This window comes from Abramis brama, assembly GCF_963993115.1.
Source record: "Abramis brama genome assembly, chromosome: 3".
NCBI classification, from domain to species: Eukaryota; Metazoa; Chordata; class Actinopteri; order Cypriniformes; family Leuciscidae; genus Abramis; species Abramis brama.
The window spans coordinates 61,039,984-61,058,612 of NC_139965.1; the positions used below are offsets into that span (position 1 = coordinate 61,039,984).

Consider the following 18,629-nt stretch of genomic DNA (forward strand, 5'->3'; position numbering starts at 1 on the left):
AAGGAGTATGAATGAGTGTGAAGGAGTGTGAAGGAGTATGAAGGAGTATGAAGGAGTGTGAAGGAGTATGAAGGAGTGTGAAGGAGTATGAAGGAGTGTGAAGGAGTATGAAGGGGTGTGAATGAGTATGGAAGTAGTGTGAAGGAGTATGAATGAGTGTGAAGGAGTGTGAAGGAGTGTTAAGTAGTATGGAAGGAGTATGAAGGAGTATGAATGAGTATGGAAGGAGTGTGAAGGAGTATAAAGGAGTATGAAGGAGTGTGAAGGAGTATGAATGAGTGTGAAGGAGTATGAATGAGTGTGAAGGAGTATGAAGGGGTGTGAAGGAGTGTGAAGGAGTGTGATGGAGTATGAAGGAGTATGAAGGAGTGTGATGGAGTATGGAAGGAGTGTGAAGGAGTATGAATGAGTGTGAAAGAGTATGAAGGGGTGTGAAGGAGTGTGAAGGAGTGTGATTGAGTGTGATTGAGTGTGAAGGAGTGTGATTGAGTGTGAGGAGTATGAAGGAGTGTGATGGAGTATGGAAGGAGTGTGAAGGAGTATGAATGAGTGTGAAGGAGTATGAAGGAGTATGAAGGAGTGTGATGGAGTATGGAAGGAGTGTGATGGAGTATGGAAGGAGTGTGAAGGAGTGTGAAGGAGTATGAAGGAGTGTGATGGAGTATGAAGGAGTGTGAAGGAGTGTGATTGAGTATGAAGGAGTATGATGGAGTATGGAAGGAGTATGAAGGAGTGTGATGGAGTATGAAGGAGTGTGAAGGAGTATGAAGGAGTATGGAAGGAGTATGAAGGAGTATGAAGGAGTGTGATGGAGTATGGAAAGAGTATGAAGGAGTGTGAAGGAGTATGAATGAGTGTGAAGGAGTATGAAGGAGTGTGAAGGAGTATGAAGGAGTGTGAAGGAGTATGAAGGGGTGTGAAGGAGTGTGAAGGAGTGTGATGGAGTGTGAAGGAGTGTGAAGGAGTGTGAAGGAGTATGAAGGGGTGTGAAGGAGTGTAAAGGAGTGTGATGGAGTATGAAGGAGTATGAAGGAGTGTGAAGGAGTGTGAATGAGTGTGAAGCAGTATGAAGGAGTGTGAAGGAGTATGAAGTAGTGTGAAGGAGTATGAAGGAGTGTGAAGGAGTGTGAAGGAGTGTGAAGGAGTATGAAGGAGTGTGATGGAGTATGAAGGAGTGTGAAGGAGTGTGAAGGGGTGTGAAGGAGTATGAAGGAGTGTGATGGAGTATGAAGGGGTGTGAAGGAGTGTGAAGGAGTGTGAAGGAGTGTGATGGAGTATGAAGGAGTGTGAAGGAGTGTGAATGAGTGTGAAGGAGTATGAAGGAGTGTGAAGGAGTATGAAGTAGTGTGATGGAGTATTAAGGAGTGTGAAGGAGTGTGATTGAGTGTGAAGGAGTATGAAGGAGTGTGATGGAGTATGAAGGAGTGTGAAGGAGTGTGAAGGAGTATGAAGGAGTGTGATGGATTATGAAGGAGTGTGATTGAGTATGAAGGAGTGTGATGGAGTATGAAGGAGTGTGATGGAGTATGAAGGAGTGTGAAGGAGTATGAAGGAGTATGGAAGGAGTATGGAAGGAGTATGAAGGAGTGTGATGGAGTATGGAAGGAGTGTGAAGGAGTATGAATGAGTGTGAAAGAGTATGAAGGGGTGTGAAGGAGTGTGAAGGAGTGTGATTGAGTGTGATTGAGTGTGAAGGAGTGTGATTGAGTAGTGAGGTATGAAGGAGTTTGATCGGAGTCTGGAAGGTGTGTGAAGGAGTATGAATGAGTGTGAAGGAGTTTGAAGGAGTATGAGAGTGTGATGAGTATGAAGGAGTGTGATGAATATGGAAGGAGTATGAGGAGTATGAATGAGTGTGAAGGAGTGTGAAGGCGTGTAAGTAGTAGGAAGGAGTATGAAGGAGTATGAATGAGTATGGAAGGAGTGTGAAGGAGTATAAAGGAGTATGAAGGAGTGTGAAGGAGTATGAATGAGTGTGAAGGAGTATGAATGAGTGTGAAGGAGTATGAAGGGGTGTGAAGGAGTGTGAAGGAGTGTGATGGAGTATGAAGGAGTATGAAGGAGTGTGATGGAGTATGGAAGGAGTGTGAAGGAGTATGAATGAGTGTGAAAGAGTATGAAGGGGTGTGAAGAAGTGTGAAGGAGTGTGATTGAGTGTGATTGAGTGTGAAGGAGTGTGATTGAGTGTGAGGAGTATGAAGGAGTGTGATGGAGTATGGAAGGAGTGTGAAGGAGTATGAATGAGTGTGAAGGAGTATGAAGCAGTATGAAGGAGTATGAAGGAGTGTGATGGAGTATGGAAGGAGTGTGATGGAGTATGGAAGGAGTGTGAAGGAGTATGAAGGAGTGTGATGGAGTATGAAGGAGTGTGAAGGAGTGTGATTGAGTATGAAGGAGTATGATGGAGTATGGAAGGAGTATGAAGGAGTGTGATGGAGTATGAAGGAGTGTGAAGGAGTATGAAGGAGTATGGAAGGAGTATGAAGGAGTATGAAGGAGTATGAAGGGGTGTGAAGGAGTGTGAAGGAGTGTGATGGAGTGTGAAGGAGTATGAAGGAGTGTGAAGGAGTATGAAGGGGTGTGAAGGAGTGTAAAGGAGTGTGATGGAGTATGAAGGAGTATGAAGGAGTGTGAAGGAGTGTGAATGAGTGTGAAGGAGTATGAAGGAGTGTGAAGGAGTGTGAAGGAGTGTGAAGGAGTATGAAGGAGTGTGATGGAGTATGAAGGAGTGTGAAGGAGTGTGAAGGGGTGTGAAGGAGTATGAAGGAGTGTGATGGAGTATGAAGGGGTGTGAAGGAGTGTGAAGGAGTGTGATGGAGTATGAAGGAGTGTGAAGGAGTGTGAATGAGTGTGAAGGAGTATGAAGGAGTATGAAGTAGTGTGATGGAGTATGAAGGAGTGTGAAGGAGTGTGATTGAGTGTGAAGGAGTATGAAGGAGTGTGATGGAGTATGAAGGAGTGTGAAGGAGTGTGAAGGAGTATGAAGGAGTGTGATGGATTATGAAGGAGTGTGAAGGAGTGTGATTGAGTATGAAGGAGTGTGATGGAGTATGAAGGAGTGTGATGGAGTATGAAGGAGTGTGAAGGAGTATGAAGGAGTATGGAAGGAGTATGAAGGAGTATGAAGGAGTGTGAAGGAGTGTGAAGGAGTATGAATGAGTGTGAAGGAGTATGAATGAGTGTGAAGGAGTATGAATGAGTGTGAAGGAGTATGAAGGGGTGTGAAGGAGTGTGAAGGAGTGTGATGGAGTATGAAGGAGTATGAAGGAGTGTGATGGAGTATGGAAGGAGTGTGAAGGAGTATGAATGAGTGTGAAAGAGTATGAAGGGGTGTGAAGGAGTGTGAAGGAGTGTGATTGAGTGTGATTGAGTGTGAAGGAGTGTGATTGAGTGTGAGGAGTATGAAGGAGTGTGATGGAGTATGGAAGGAGTGTGAAGGAGTATGAATGAGTGTGAAGGAGTATGAAGGAGTATGAAGGAGTGTGATGGAGTATGGAAGGAGTGTGATGGAGTATGGAAGGAGTGTGAAGGAGTGTGAAGGAGTATGAAGGAGTGTGATGGAGTATGAAGGAGTGTGAAGGAGTGTGATTGAGTATGAAGGAGTATGATGGAGTATGGAAGGAGTATGAAGGAGTGTGATGGAGTATGAAGGAGTGTGAAGGAGTATGAAGGAGTATGGAAGGAGTATGAAGGAGTATGAAGGAGTGTGATGGAGTATGGAAAGAGTATGAAGGAGTGTGAAGGAGTATGAATGAGTGTGAAGGAGTATGAAGGAGTGTGAAGGAGTATGAAGGAGTGTGAAGGAGTATGAAGGGGTGTGAAGGAGTGTGAAGGAGTGTGATGGAGTGTGAAGGAGTGTGAAGGAGTATGAAGGGGTGTGAAGGAGTGTAAAGGAGTGTGATGGAGTATGAAGGAGTATGAAGGAGTGTGAAGGAGTGTGAATGAGTGTGAAGAAGTATGAAGGAGTGAAGGAGTATGAAGTAGTGTGAAGGAGTATGAAGGAGTGTGAAGGAGTGTGAAGGAGTGTGAAGGAGTATGAAGGAGTGTGATGGAATATGAAGGAGTGTGAAGGAGTGTGAAGGGGTGTGAAGGAGTATGAAGGAGTGTGATGGAGTATGAAGGGGTGTGAAGGAGTGTGAAGGAGTGTGAAGGAGTGTGATGGAGTATGAAGGAGTGTGAAGGAGTGTGAATGAGTGTGAAGGAGTATGAAGGAGTGTGAAGGAGTATGAAGTAGTGTGATGGAGTATTAAGGAGTGTGAAGGAGTGTGATTGAGTGTGAAGGAGTATGAAGGAGTGTGATGGAGTATGAAGGAGTGTGAAGGAGTGTGAAGGAGTATGAAGGAGTGTGATGGATTATGAAGGAGTGTGATTGAGTATGAAGGAGTGTGATGGAGTATGAAGGAGTGTGATGGAGTATGAAGGAGTGTGAAGGAGTATGAAGGAGTATGGAAGGAGTATGGAAGGAGTATGAAGGAGTGTGATGGAGTATGGAAGGAGTGTGAAGGAGTATGAATGAGTGTGAAAGAGTATGAAGGGGTGTGAAGGAGTGTGAAGGAGTGTGATTGAGTGTGATTGAGTGTGAAGGAGTGTGATTGAGTGTGAGGAGTATGAAGGAGTGTGATGGAGTATGGAAGGAGTGTGATTGAGTGTGATTGAGTGTGAAGGAGTGTGATTGAGTGTGAGGAGTATGAAGGAGTGTGATGGAGTATTAAGGAGTGTGAAGGAGTGTGATTGAGTGTGAAGGAGTATGAAGGAGTGTGATGGAGTATGAAGGAGTGTGAAGGAGTGTGAAGGAGTATGAAGGAGTGTGATGGATTATGAAGGAGTGTGATTGAGTATGAAGGAGTGTGATGGAGTATGAAGGAGTGTGATGGAGTATGAAGGAGTGTGAAGGAGTATGAAGGAGTATGGAAGGAGTATGGAAGGAGTATGAAGGAGTGTGATGGAGTATGGAAGGAGTGTGAAGGAGTATGAATGAGTGTGAAAGAGTATGAAGGGGTGTGAAGGAGTGTGAAGGAGTGTGATTGAGTGTGATTGAGTGTGAAGGAGTATGAATGAGTGTGAAAGAGTATGAAGGGGTGTGAAGAAGTGTGAAGGAGTGTGATTGAGTGTGATTGAGTGTGAAGGAGTGTGATTGAGTGTGAGGAGTATGAAGGAGTGTGATGGAGTATGGAAGGAGTGTGAAGGAGTATGAATGAGTGTGAAGGAGTATGAAGGAGTATGAAGGAGTATGAAGGAGTGTGATGGAGTATGGAAGGAGTGTGATGGAGTATGGAAGGAGTGTGAAGGAGTATGAAGGAGTGTGATGGAGTATGAAGGAGTGTGAAGGAGTGTGATTGAGTATGAAGGAGTATGATGGAGTATGGAAGGAGTATGAAGGAGTGTGATGGAGTATGAAGGAGTGTGAAGGAGTATGAAGGAGTATGGAAGGAGTATGAAGGAGTATGAAGGAGTATGAAGGAGTGTGAATGAGTGTGAAGGAGTATGAAGGAGTGTGAAGGAGTGTGAAGGAGTGTGAAGGAGTATGAAGGAGTGTGATGGAGTATGAAGGAGTGTGAAGGAGTGTGAAGGGGTGTGAAGGAGTATGAAGGAGTGTGATGGAGTATGAAGGGGTGTGAAGGAGTGTGAAGGAGTGTGATGGAGTATGAAGGAGTGTGAAGGAGTGTGAATGAGTGTGAAGGAGTATGAAGGAGTATGAAGTAGTGTGATGGAGTATGAAGGAGTGTGAAGGAGTGTGATTGAGTGTGAAGGAGTATGAAGGAGTGTGATGGAGTATGAAGGAGTGTGAAGGAGTGTGAAGGAGTATGAAGGAGTGTGATGGATTATGAAGGAGTGTGAAGGAGTGTGATTGAGTATGAAGGAGTGTGATGGAGTATGAAGGAGTGTGATGGAGTATGAAGGAGTGTGAAGGAGTATGAAGGAGTATGGAAGGAGTATGAAGGAGTATGAAGGAGTGTGAAGGAGTGTGAAGGAGTATGAATGAGTGTGAAGGAGTATGAAGGAGTGTGAAGGAGTATGAAGGGGTGTGAAGGAGTGTGAAGGAGTGTGAAGGAGTGTGATGGAGTGTGAAGGAGTGTGATGGAGTATGAAGGAGTGTGAAGGAGTGTGAAGGAGTATGAAGGAGTGTGATGGAGTGGAAGGAGTGTGAAGGAGTGTGAAAGAGTTTGAAGGAGTGTGATGGAATATGGAAGGAGTATGGAAGGAATGTGGAAGGAGTGGAAGGAGTGTGAAGGAGTATGAAGGAGTATGGAAGGAGTATGAAGGAGTATGAAGGAGTATGAAGGAGTGTGAAGGAGTATGAAGGAGTGTGAAGGAGTATGAATGAGTGTGAAGGAGTATGAAGGAGTGTGAAGGAGTATGAAGGGGTGTGAAGGAGTGTGAAGGAGTGTGAAGGAGTGTGATGGAGTGTGAAGGAGTGTGATGGAGTATGAAGGAGTGTGAAGGAGTGTGAAGGAGTATGAAGGAGTGTGATGGAGTGGAAGGAGTGTGAAGGAGTATGAAGGAGTGTGATGGAGTGGAAGGAGTGTGAAGGAGTGTGAAAGAGTTTGAAGGAGTGTGATGGAATATGGAAGGAGTATGGAAGGAATGTGGAAGGAGTGGAAGGAGTCTGCAGACACCGATGGAAACGGAGATGCTGACTCATTAGGTTAGTTGGAAACTCTCTGGATTCCAGAGGCAAGCGGGAATAGAAGCTGTCCTGCTTGGCTTATTCTTCATCTGGTCAGAAATAGTGCCTCACGATCTATTTTGGCCCGTCTGAAGCAGTTTAGGGCCGAGCCCATGCCTCCCTCACCCTAACTACAGCGTATTTATAGACTTTTGTGGAGTCACAGTGGTTATAGTTAGGAGAAACGTCATGGAGCATGTAGTGACAGGATCAGGCCTTCAGTTTATCCAGCTCTTTCTCAACCAGAGATTCAGCTACAATTCAATTCAACTTTATTTCCAGACTTTGCCACACTTTGCCTGGGGTTTGACAACAGCATAATAATAGCTGTGAATTATCCAGCCGACAAATACGTTTATACACCTGAGGCTTACATAGGCTCACTTTTTTAAGCAGTATAAAAAGAAGAACAGTATGCTTTAAAAAGGTTTATCTTAACCTGACATATAAAACTTTCTCACCATCATATTAGCTTGGGCATATAACATTCGGCGCTGCCTATACATATCGTCATCAACACACATTTCATCATTAATGATATGCCGCAAATATTCCGTTTTAGTACTTGCCCTGACAGATAAAAATCTGGAAAATTAAGGTCTTTATCCCCTTTTGTTCTACATATCATAGCAACACTCTTCTTTGCAATATATCACACATCATATGTAATCCCATACTCAGAGCATACATTTAGCAGCTGTTGAAAGCCAGCACTACTTGGAGAAAAAATGACCAGATCGTCAGCATACATAAGACTGAATAAGATATTACCCAGCATGCATCCAGTCTTACAGTCACTTAATTGTTCGGACAATTCATTCATATAAACATTAAAAAGGGCTGGTGAAAGTAGAGCACACTGAAGCAGCACTGCTTTAGCAGACAGTGGGATCGGTGGACTGCAGCTGAGGAATGAGACAGATGTAAATTTAGTGTTGGAGGTGAAGGTTTGGTCATGCCGGCTCCAGTGCGGATAAACTAACACATTCCAGTGTGTGTCTGCTGTGTCATGACTATGGTAAAACACTAGAGACGTGCAGACGGAGACATACCTTAATATTGGTGCTTCAATCCATCATAGTTTTCAATGCAGTTCAGCTTTATTGCCAATATTTTGAAAGTTCTATTTGCTTTATTGAGTAAAGTGAAATAGAATTCTGCAGGGGAAAAGTGTTGTTGTTTTAATCAGTGATCAGACAAACTCTAAATGTCTTTTAGATGAGAGAAAAGAGACCTACAAAACACATGTAAGGACAACAACTGACCAAAGACAAGTGAAACACATGGGTATATATAGGAAAACAAGAGGCTAACAAGACACAGGTGTGGGTAATCAATAACAAGGGTAACTATAGAAACAAAGGCTGTGTCTGAAATCGCCCCCTACACCCTTAAATAGGGCACAGCCATTCGCAGTGGTGTCCGAAACCATAGTGGACGATATCGAGTGCTCTTATTCAATCCCATAATGCACCGCAATAACGAGTGTACAACCAATGTACACGCAACGGCTAGAGAATACCCATAATGCACTGTAGAGTCGCGCACTGAATGAATTCCCGCGTCTGACCAGAAGATGGCGCTGCATCTGAATAATCATCATCATCTGACGACTGCTGGTCCAATGTGGGTACAGCGTAATATCATACAGGTATACTGACTTTTTAATTGATTATTAATTAAAGTTTACAGTTTCCATTACAGAGTTCAAGATAAATCCTTTAATTTCTACTGGAGCTGCCAGTTTGCTCAGTTTCAAATGATTATCAAACAGCACAAACTATTTAAAAGCAGCAACCCTTACGTAAGGCACTATGAAATCCCTTTATTTTTTTCCAAATTCAGTTTTTTTCCTATTTATTTTTTCTGGATTCTGTTTTTCATTTAGTTTTTTTTACTCCATTTGAATAGTTATATTACATTTTAGTAATTAAAAAGCATTATTGAAATCATGTAACTTATTCAATTGAACAATTTATTAAAAGTTTAACAAAAATGAAATTTAGGGCTTAATGAAATAAACTTTTTTTTTCTCAAATTCGGTTTTAATTTTACCAAATTTTGTGCTTTCTGTTTTAAGTCATCTGAATTCCATTTTAATTATTTAATTCAATTTTAATAATCAAAAAGCATGCCCAATTAATTAAATTAATAAAAAGATCAATTTTTCTTTTTTAAATTTTTTTTTTATTTTCTTTATTTCCATGAAATGTTTTTTTTTTTTTTTTTTTTTAATTCTGTGCTGTGTATTTAATTTTTTTTTGATAATCAAATTAAGGCATAAAACATTGATTAAATTTATCTTTTAATCATACTGAATTAAACAAACTTTTTTTGTCAAATAAAGCTAAATTCTATGGTACAACAGTAGCCTAATATTAGTAGCCTAGTCACAATTTCTTCAAATTAAACCAAACTTTTATTTTGACGGGCTGCTGTGAAGACTTTTTCGGTTTATAATTCACAGACACTAGTCTACATGGCGATTTGATTTAAGTATACTGACATGCTTTTTATTTATTCATCAAAAAATTCCATTGAATTGCGCGTTTAACAGTAAACTTCTATTTTATGACTGGATTCTGAGATTCCGTCCGTGTTTTCTGTTTCCTCGTTTTCATTCACTCCTTCAATATTAGTGGAGTAATGTAGGGATTAGTGAATGAGTGTATCGGGTGTAATTTCGAACACAGCCAGAGATCCATGGTGCTGTTACGGCCCGCAGCTGACCTCCATACACCTGCCAATAAACATATATATATATATATATATATATATATATATATATATATATATATATATATACACACAAGGATTTTTTCCATGCACAATTACAAATGGGAAACTTTGTAGGTTTTATTTAGCCTCGAAGAATTCTCCTCTCCTCAGCTGCCCCCAATATAGATATGTTAATTAATACAGTGCGAGCTGGGAAGTAGGATTGTTTGGCATGTGAAGTCAAAAGTTCAACAATCATACACTCTGTGTTGAGCCTGTTGGGTCATTTTTGGGGTTATTTTTTCCATGCTTGGGTAATTTTTGTGTTACCCAGTGTGAAACAGAGAGGATAAAATCCTGTTTCTTGGCTGATGGTTTTGGCCGTAGTGCTATTAGTGTGTCCGTTGGCAGGTGAAAAAATAAGCAAAATTTGGTCGTAAAAGTAAGTTATGAAATTTTTAACTTTTAAAAAGCAATTTCGTTTAACTGTATAAGCTGTATAACTTGCCTATATGTCCATTTCTGGATGTTCTTGCTTATTAATAAATGTTCACCTTTTGGTTGTTAATGGTTCCTGTGTTGTTACTCTAGTATTTCTGTGTGGCTTTAATGTCCAACCTATTTTGGGGTCATTTTAACCGAGCAATATAGTCATTTTTAAACAGTAGTTAAATAAAATAGTCCAGTGTGTTGAGTCAAACATGGTGAACATTAAGTTTTTAATGTAGTTTATATGTCTATGTGGTGTTTTTAATATGCTTTAAGTCAAACCATGTGTAAATTCATAAGTCGACTCCATTGCTGAGTATTTCCTCCTTAAAACTGCAGTGAACCAAAGACAGTCTCAAAAACACGCTTTGAAATCGCTGGTGTTTCTGACGTCACAAACTACCTTGTAACCAATCAGATCAACGTGTGATCGTCAACCAGTGGATCTCTGAGCTGAGTGAGTGAGTGGAGGCGGGGCTCATTTGCATATTCATAGAACCGCGAATACTAAACGAGGCAAGGGTGTCGAATTACATTCAAGATATTTTAAGGCATGAAGATTTATTTTTAAGGAAAATGTTTAAATATGTAATTTTGGTAAAATATTGACTGCAGGGGGACTTTAACAAATTGTTTTTAACCCTGCATTTTTTAGTGTCGTGAGCAAGTAAAGTAGCACATGGCAGCTGTTATACTAAACAGGACACATATTATATTATTAGAAAAATATTATTTTATTGTTTGCTTAGAAATTTCTCCATTACAAAACCGTAACCTGAAAAATCATCATTAGAACAACTAAAAAAATGTGCAAGGCCAAACTCACACAGCGTATTGTGCTTTATAGTGTGCATTCAGTGTATCAGTCAGTTCTGCTGATCATCTCTAACTCGAGGAACAGCAGCCGGCCTCTTCGTGTTTGCTCAGGAGGGATATTCTGGAGAAGGTTTTGAAGCAGCTTCTGCACTGGTATTTCTTGATCTCGGAGTGTGTTTGTAGATGCGCTCGCAGGTTTGAGCGGTCAGCGAACGCACGACTGCAGTGAGGGCAGGAGAACGGCTTCTCACCTGGACACATCACATCATCACAGTTAGGTCTTATTTTACACACTTTTCTTTCTTTTTTTCAAAATGACAATGCATCATTTTCATTCTTCTGTTAGAAGTGGTTCACCTGAAATGAAAATGTTACTTACACTGTGGAAAATACACTTTACCTATAATGCATTATAAAGGTATTCATAATGTAGCCTGAGGTTATAAAGCATTTTATTTTATTTCATAAAAAACTGCAAACTAAAGTTAAAATGCATTATAAAATTTGCAGATTACTTGTTGCATCTGAAATTGGTCTAAAGGTGTAATAATGAATAGATATAATGCTTCATAACTGTGGTTACAAATATTCATGAAACCATACGATTGCATTATAAGGTGCACAATTAATGCATTAAAATACTTTTATAATGTATTATATATAAAGGCTTTATTAGACATTATGTTTTATGTGTGTGTGTGTTTTTCAAAATTACAATGCATCATTTTCATTCTTCTGTTAGTGGTTCACCTGAAATGAGAATGTTACTTACACTGTAGAAAATACACTTTATTTAAAGCCTTTATGTATTATAAAGGTATTCATTATGTAGGCTATACTGCATTATTTTTTTCATAAATAACTGCAACCAAAGTTCAAATGCATTATAATTTTAGCAGATTCCTTGTTGCATCTGAAATTGGTCTAAAATGAATAGATATAATGCATTATAACTGTGGTTACAATTATTCATGAAACCATATAATTGCATTATAAGGTGCACAATTAATGCACTAAAATACTTTTATAATGTATTATATATAAAAGGTTTATTAGACATTATTAGAGTATGTTTTTTGTTTTATTTTGTATGCGCGTGCACGTATGTGTGTGTGTGTGTGTGTGTGTGAGAGTGTGTGTTTCAAAATTACAATGCATGATTTTCATACTTCTGTTAGAAGTAGTTCACCTGAAATTAAAATGTTACATACACTGTAAAGAATACACTTATTTAAAGCCTTTATGTATAATGCATTATAAAGGTATAAAGGTATTCATAATATAGGCTATACTGCATTATATTTTTTCATAAATAACTGCAACCAAAGTTAAAATGCATTATAATATTAGCATGTTCCTTGTTGCATCTGAAATTGCTCTAAAAGTGTCACAATATATAGATAAGTATAGATGTATAGATAACAATTATTCATGAGACCATCAATGCATTATAAGTTGCATAATTATAATGCATTAAAATACTTTTATAATGCATTATATATAAAGCATTTATTAGACATTATTGGGGTATGTTTTACATTTCCCCTGTGCTGTCATTCTCAAATCTCATTTGCGTTCACATATTTCAAACCTGATGTGAAGTGAAAACCAGTGTCTTTTGCCATCAGATTATTATTTTTATTGTCAAAACAGAAATATCTAAAGGCTCAGTTTAATTCGACACAAGTGAGAACAAGATAGAGAAAACCGACTCAAGCTTTGGTGTGTTCAAAGACTCACTTTAGATTAATTTAGCTTTTGTGATCATTGTGGAGTTTGGTAGTATAGTCGAACTGTTTCCACCCACCTATGTTTATGCATATTTTGGGAATTTGCATTAAAAATAATGCTGGGTGGAAACTGGATGCACTCATGCGCTCTGTTGAAGTGGTTAAAGCTTTTATCTGATATGAAGACATGCAGATAAACTACGATGGAAACACATTTACAGAATAAATCCCTCATGCGCAACAATAAACTCATGTGACTTCGCCTCAGCGTCAGCTGTGATTGGATAACTGCAGTAACCAGTGGACCAATGGCGTCGCAGCATCTCTAATGTTGGTTTGGTGTTTCTGAAACACACAAAAGTGTGTGATCAGAATGATTTGGTTTAATTCCCTCCAGAAGCGTCTCACACACACGAGTGTGTTCCCGAACACCAGCATCCGAACGCCAGAGAACACGACAGCGTTTACTGTGTTTCGTCTGACACTCTGAAACACACTCGTTTATGATGGAGGAAAAAGAAAGATTACAGCAAATTACAGTTTTATTACCAGTTTTCCAGGAGGAGATGATTTTGTTCTCTTGAACACTTGTGATGGAAACACTGCTTTATTCACAAATGTTTTATTATGTTTTTTCATTTTGTGTTTCACACAAGCAGAAAATATGAAAAGAACACTCTTAAAAATAAAGGGGTTACACTTTATTAAGGTTTGATTATTGAAATAAATACTGAGTAATATCAATAACTACATGTACTTACTATAGTTACGGTTTAGGGTTAGTTACTTGTAATTACGCATAATTTACTGTTATTACTATAGTAAGTACATGTAGTAATGTGTAATTACATTACAAGTGCCACCAATAATGTTCTTTATTGGCATCGACGGCTCCATGAAGAACCTTTAACATCCGTGAAACCTTTCCATCGGACAAAAGGTTGTTTATAGGGGGGAAATGTTCTTTAGATAATAAAAATGTTCTTCATACTAAGAAAAAAAAGGTTCTTTGCAAAAATCACTTTTGAAACCTTTATTTTTAAGAATGAAGGGTGAGATGACAAATGTTTGAGAGACATATTCCTTCCAGAACAGTATTTTCCTCCACTGATGTATAATTGTACAGACTTAACTTAACGTATCATTTTTTTGAACTTGTATATAAAAAGATATGCCTAGACAAATGTACATCTTCACCCCATTTGTTTGTTTTATTAGTGATAATAACGCAATGCAACCTGAAAAACTGTCCAACATATTTTGGTCCAGGCTGTCACACAAAGAAATTATGAACACACACAAAACTAACAGAGAACCAGAGAAATATTAATAATGGATACTAAGCTTTTTCCTGTCATCTTTTTGTTTTTCCATGCATATATAGATTATTTGTGCATATTAAAAAAATAAATAGTAATTGTGATTTTAACCCTCTGGGGTCGACAAACACATCAATACATTTTGCTGGATTTTTTTCACATAGCAGCAAAATAGACTTAAAATACTCTGTCATTTATATACATACATATACATATTGTGATTTTAACGGTAAAAAAACTGTTAATTGGTTAACAGAAAGTGAAAAAACCTAAATTGACATTCCCACAATTCCCTGCGTGACGCTTCACATTTGATGTATTTTTGTTGAAATAACTGTTTCTTCATAGTTTTTCTAATCAGTTATGTACATTAGGGTTTCATGTTACATTTAATGTTGTTAAATTAATGCTTATTGCAATTTTTCAAGTTCACATGTTACCATGATGGTGTTTAGTGTGTGTGAATGACTGTGCAGCTTCTATATGTTAGTATTAACTTTCTCAGTTTGTGGAAAAGCTGCTTGTGATGAGCTTTGATTCATCATGTGACTTTCATCACTGCTGTGATTGATGCTTGTCAGTGTTTTACAATGGTATAAAACAGATATTAATACTTCAAAATATTGGTAAATGATATTTTTACTGTAAATTTAAGTTATGTCTAAATCCTAAATAAAATGTTGCTACCGTATTTTTTACTGTAAATTTCTGGCAACCACAGCTGCCAGTTTTTTACCGTAAATTGAACAATTTTTATTTTTTTTGCAGTTCTCCACTTTTCTCAAATAAAAGTCACTGTGAAAATCCCCTTTCAGAACCTTTATTTTTAAGAGTGTGTGTTGAGAAAACGACACATGTTTTGAGTGACAGCTTTCCCTCCACGAGTCTGATCGTACCTGTGTGTGTGCGAATGTGTCCCTGAAGCAGCCAGGGCCTGGAGAAGGCCTTCCCGCACAGCTTACACACACACGGCAGAGTGTGTGTGCGGATGTGCATCTTCAGCGCTCCCAGACTCACGTACTCCTTCTCGCAGAACTTGCAGACGAAGAACCTCTGGCACTGCCTCTGGTCCGTCAGACTGGAGAAGCTCAGGAACGCTCTCTGGCAGTCGAAGCATCCATCACTGCCATCCTGAAGGACTCTTTGGGAAAGCGGGAATGAGCGTGGATCTGAAAGAGGACTGGACGTCACAGGGAAAGGGAAAGAGAGACCCAGAACCGGGTTCTGCGGAGGAACGTACATCCCTGAGCTGATCGGGTTCATCCGTAAAGTCGAGCTCAATCCCGAAGGACACAGAGTCTCGTGAGGATTCAGTGCTTTGAGTTTGGAGCTTGAAGATTCAATATGAATCACATCTGTGGAGATATGTAATGCACATGATCAGATCGTTCTTATAACATTGATAACCCACTGATAATCTCTATAATTCCCAAATATTATTGGTAACACTTTACAATAAGGTTCATTAGTTAATGTATTTACTAACATCAACTAACAAGAGTAATACATTTGTTACAGTATTTATTAATCTTTGTTCATGTTAGTTCACAGTGCATTAACTAATGTTAACAAATACAATCTTTGATTTTAATAACATATTAGTAAATGTTGAAATGTTCATTAACTAAGATTAATAAATGCTGTAGAAGTGTTGTTCATTCTTAGTTCATGTTAACTAAGGTAGTTAACTAATGTTAACTAATGAACGTTATTGTGAAGTGTTACCAGATTATTTCTCAATTAACCCTGGAGTCTGAAATAATAAAATGTGTCTTTAAACATGATTGATTTCCCATTATCCACCTTAGTTTTAACATAAGAGCAAGTGTAACTTGAATGCGCGAGGCTTCTGGAGTCATCCGCTTTTTCTTTATCGGAATCATGAACTCACTCTAAAAATGCTGGGCTGTACTCTATGGCTGTACTTTACAGCCATAGAATAGTTTACAGTCATAAAATGGTTAAAAGTGCAATTATTACTCTATTATTATAAGTACTTTTCTCTAAAAAATGCTGGGTTGTTTCAACAATCAAATATGGAGAAACCCAACCATTGGGCAATTTTTTTTTTTTTTTTTTTTTTTTACATTTGAACTAATGGTTGAGTTTGTCCATATTTGACCCAAACCATTTTTTTTGAGTGTGGTTTGTTGCACAAATAGTTTTACATTTACTCAATTTTGTCATTCTTAAGTCTCATAAGTCTGGGAAAATGCATCTTCACCCTTATTTGTTTGCTTTATTTGTGATATTAATGCAGTGGAAAATGCCAAATTGTGCAGCTGCCATTCAAAGAAATTATGAACACATGCAAAAACAAGAGAGAAACAACAAAATATTAATAACGAATTATGTTGTAGTCAATTCTTTTTCCTGTCAGCTTATTGTTTTCCTATGCATTTTTTAGCATTTTAAAATAAAACTTAAAACTAGATTGCCTTTTTGTGACAGATAAACACGTTTTAAAGAACAAAGTTTTTGTTCTTTTCTCATATTTGTACCTTTTCTCCTGTGGCAAAATGAATTTTTATGGTAGCATAAAAATAACAACGTAACAAGGTTCCATTAGTTAATGTTAGTTAACACATTAACTAAAATTAACCAACAATGAGCAATTCATTAAACTTTATTAATGTTAGTTAATGATAATACAACTGTTGATTGTTAGTTCATGTCTAGGTCTATTAAATAAATATTAACAGATACAACTTTTGATTTTAATAATGTATTAGTAAATACTGAAATTATATGGTAAGATTATCAAATGTTTTAGTCGTTCAGTTCATGTTGCAGATAATTAATGTTAACAAATGAAACCTTATTCATTTTGTCAGAGAAGATCATCAACAGTAAGGGAACAAAATAATACTATAAAAATAACTGGCTAAGGCTTTGTTAAAACAAAATGCAAGTTATAGTTAGTTGAGCCAATGGCTTTCCCAAGCAGCCAATACAGCCAATACAGACTTTTGTCAAAAAATAGTAAAAATAACTCTCTCTTTAGTTACAATACGGTCTATTCCTCTTTTTCTTATTTCTAATCTCTCTCTAAGATACTGTTGAATAATAATAGTTTGGTTCCTGCTCTAGTTTATCCCTCTTCAGCTCTTCTAACCCAGAGAATAAGAGTTCAACGAGCCGCTCTTTTGTCAGAGGTTCTGCACCTGCTAAACTCATATCTTCATCCTTCTCTCATTATCTCCTCATCATGATAAAACATCTATAGCTGATCATACAAGCATAGTGAATCTAGCTGACACATTTTAAACAGTGACAGGCTGTATATATCTCAAATCTTGTATAATTACCATGCATGCATTTAAATTACATCATATGAAAGACTACTATAAGTAAATATTCATTTATAGATATTTTTGCACTATATTTTTACACACAGAACATATGTGATATGTGAGTCCACGTTAAACTGTAAGATTTGTACATTCAGAATTTTATTAAATCATAATTATTCAAAACTAATATTTTCTCGCCATTCATTTATACCTTTCAAATTAACCAAAAAAAGTGAATTATATTATCCAATGTTGTTTCTGCGAAAAAAATATTTGTTAAAAATCGTAATGTAGCCTATGCAAATATCGAAATGATATAATATAAATAATAATAACCCCACTATGAAACAAACAAACAAATAGTTATATTAGGTACAGAACAAGCATCTTTAACAAGCCTGACAAATGTAGTATTTTAGTCCGAGTCTGAAAATAAGTTACCGTGTTTCTTTGAGTCCAGCACTCCATAGTCAGGCTTCTTGTTCGTGAGGTGTTTCTTCACCAGGAAAGATCTTGGCATCGTATTTCGGGTCTTTAAAAGGAAACCAGGTTTGCCTTCTGGCCACGAGCACGAGCTTTAAGCGGGAGATGTTGAGAGTTGAATAAATAGCTGATGTTTAAAGGCTGTTCTTAGCGCCACATTCTCGAGTAAAGAAGCGAAGAGAGAGTCAGGTGCAGATAGAGCTAGACGGACAGCTGGATCAACCAATCAGAATGGAAGGACAAGTGTAAGTGGGCGGGGCCAAGTATGTCGCGACATTCCGCAGCAAACAGGTGCACGCGCGCGATCAAAACAACACAACTTTGTTTTGATGAAACATCATCACATGTTCTTTTGTTTTTCCCCCTCACTCTCTTTTAGACAACTCGTTGAGGAAAAGATCGAAAGCAATAGCTTAGTTCAGACTTACACTTTAGACATAACGTTACATGTTCAATGCTTAAAATGTGGTGAATCATTTAATGTAGCCTATGAATAGGTAGGCTACATAGAATAAAATAAATGATACAATTTTGCTTTGTTGTATTGTTCTATCCCAACAACAGAAATGTCCCACTGAAACGTCTAAAATCTGCTTGAAATGTAAAGGTTAAAAAAGAATAGTTAATTAGTTAAATATGACAGCTTATGTCTGCTTAATGCAATTTGATTTATCGGTTGAAAATAGAGACCATGATAACAATTTATTTAAAGAGTTTATAATTAATTTAACTTGCACCTCATTATATGTTTTTTTTTCTTTCTTTTTTTCACAAGGGAGACCAGATAACATGCAACATATTAAGAACTTAAGTAACTCTGTCTCACAAAACTCTCAAACTTGATATGGCCTAGCCTAAATCTTCCCATATTTATCTGTTACAAATTAATAACGCAACATCCCTTAACAAAGTACTGATCTTAACCTAACCTATTCAAAACAATTATACGCTCCTCAATCACTTTCGTGACCCGACGCGACATGCGACGACTCTTTTTCGCGACGACGTTTCTATTTTTTTTTTTTTTTGGCGCGGCTGGAACAACTTTAAAGTATCACAATGATAATACTGGGTACTGTTTATTTGATTATTTATAATAATAAAAGCGTCTATT

The 18,629-nt window shown here is 37.9% G+C and overlaps 1 protein-coding gene across 1 annotated transcript; it reads right to left on the reverse strand.

The window, feature by feature from the left end:
- Nucleotides 1-10,594: 10,594 nt before the first annotated feature.
- snai3 (snail family zinc finger 3) lies at nucleotides 10,595-17,735 on the reverse strand. Its single transcript, XM_084109573.1, has 3 exons — nucleotides 17,474-17,735; nucleotides 14,636-15,094; nucleotides 10,595-10,941 (listed from the first exon to the last, which is right to left on the reverse strand). Exons 1-3 carry the CDS (start codon nucleotides 17,550-17,552, stop codon nucleotides 10,760-10,762), a joined length of 720 nt encoding a protein of 239 aa, XP_083965699.1. The 5' UTR covers nucleotides 17,553-17,735; the 3' UTR covers nucleotides 10,595-10,759.
- Nucleotides 17,736-18,629: the final 894 nt, after the last annotated feature.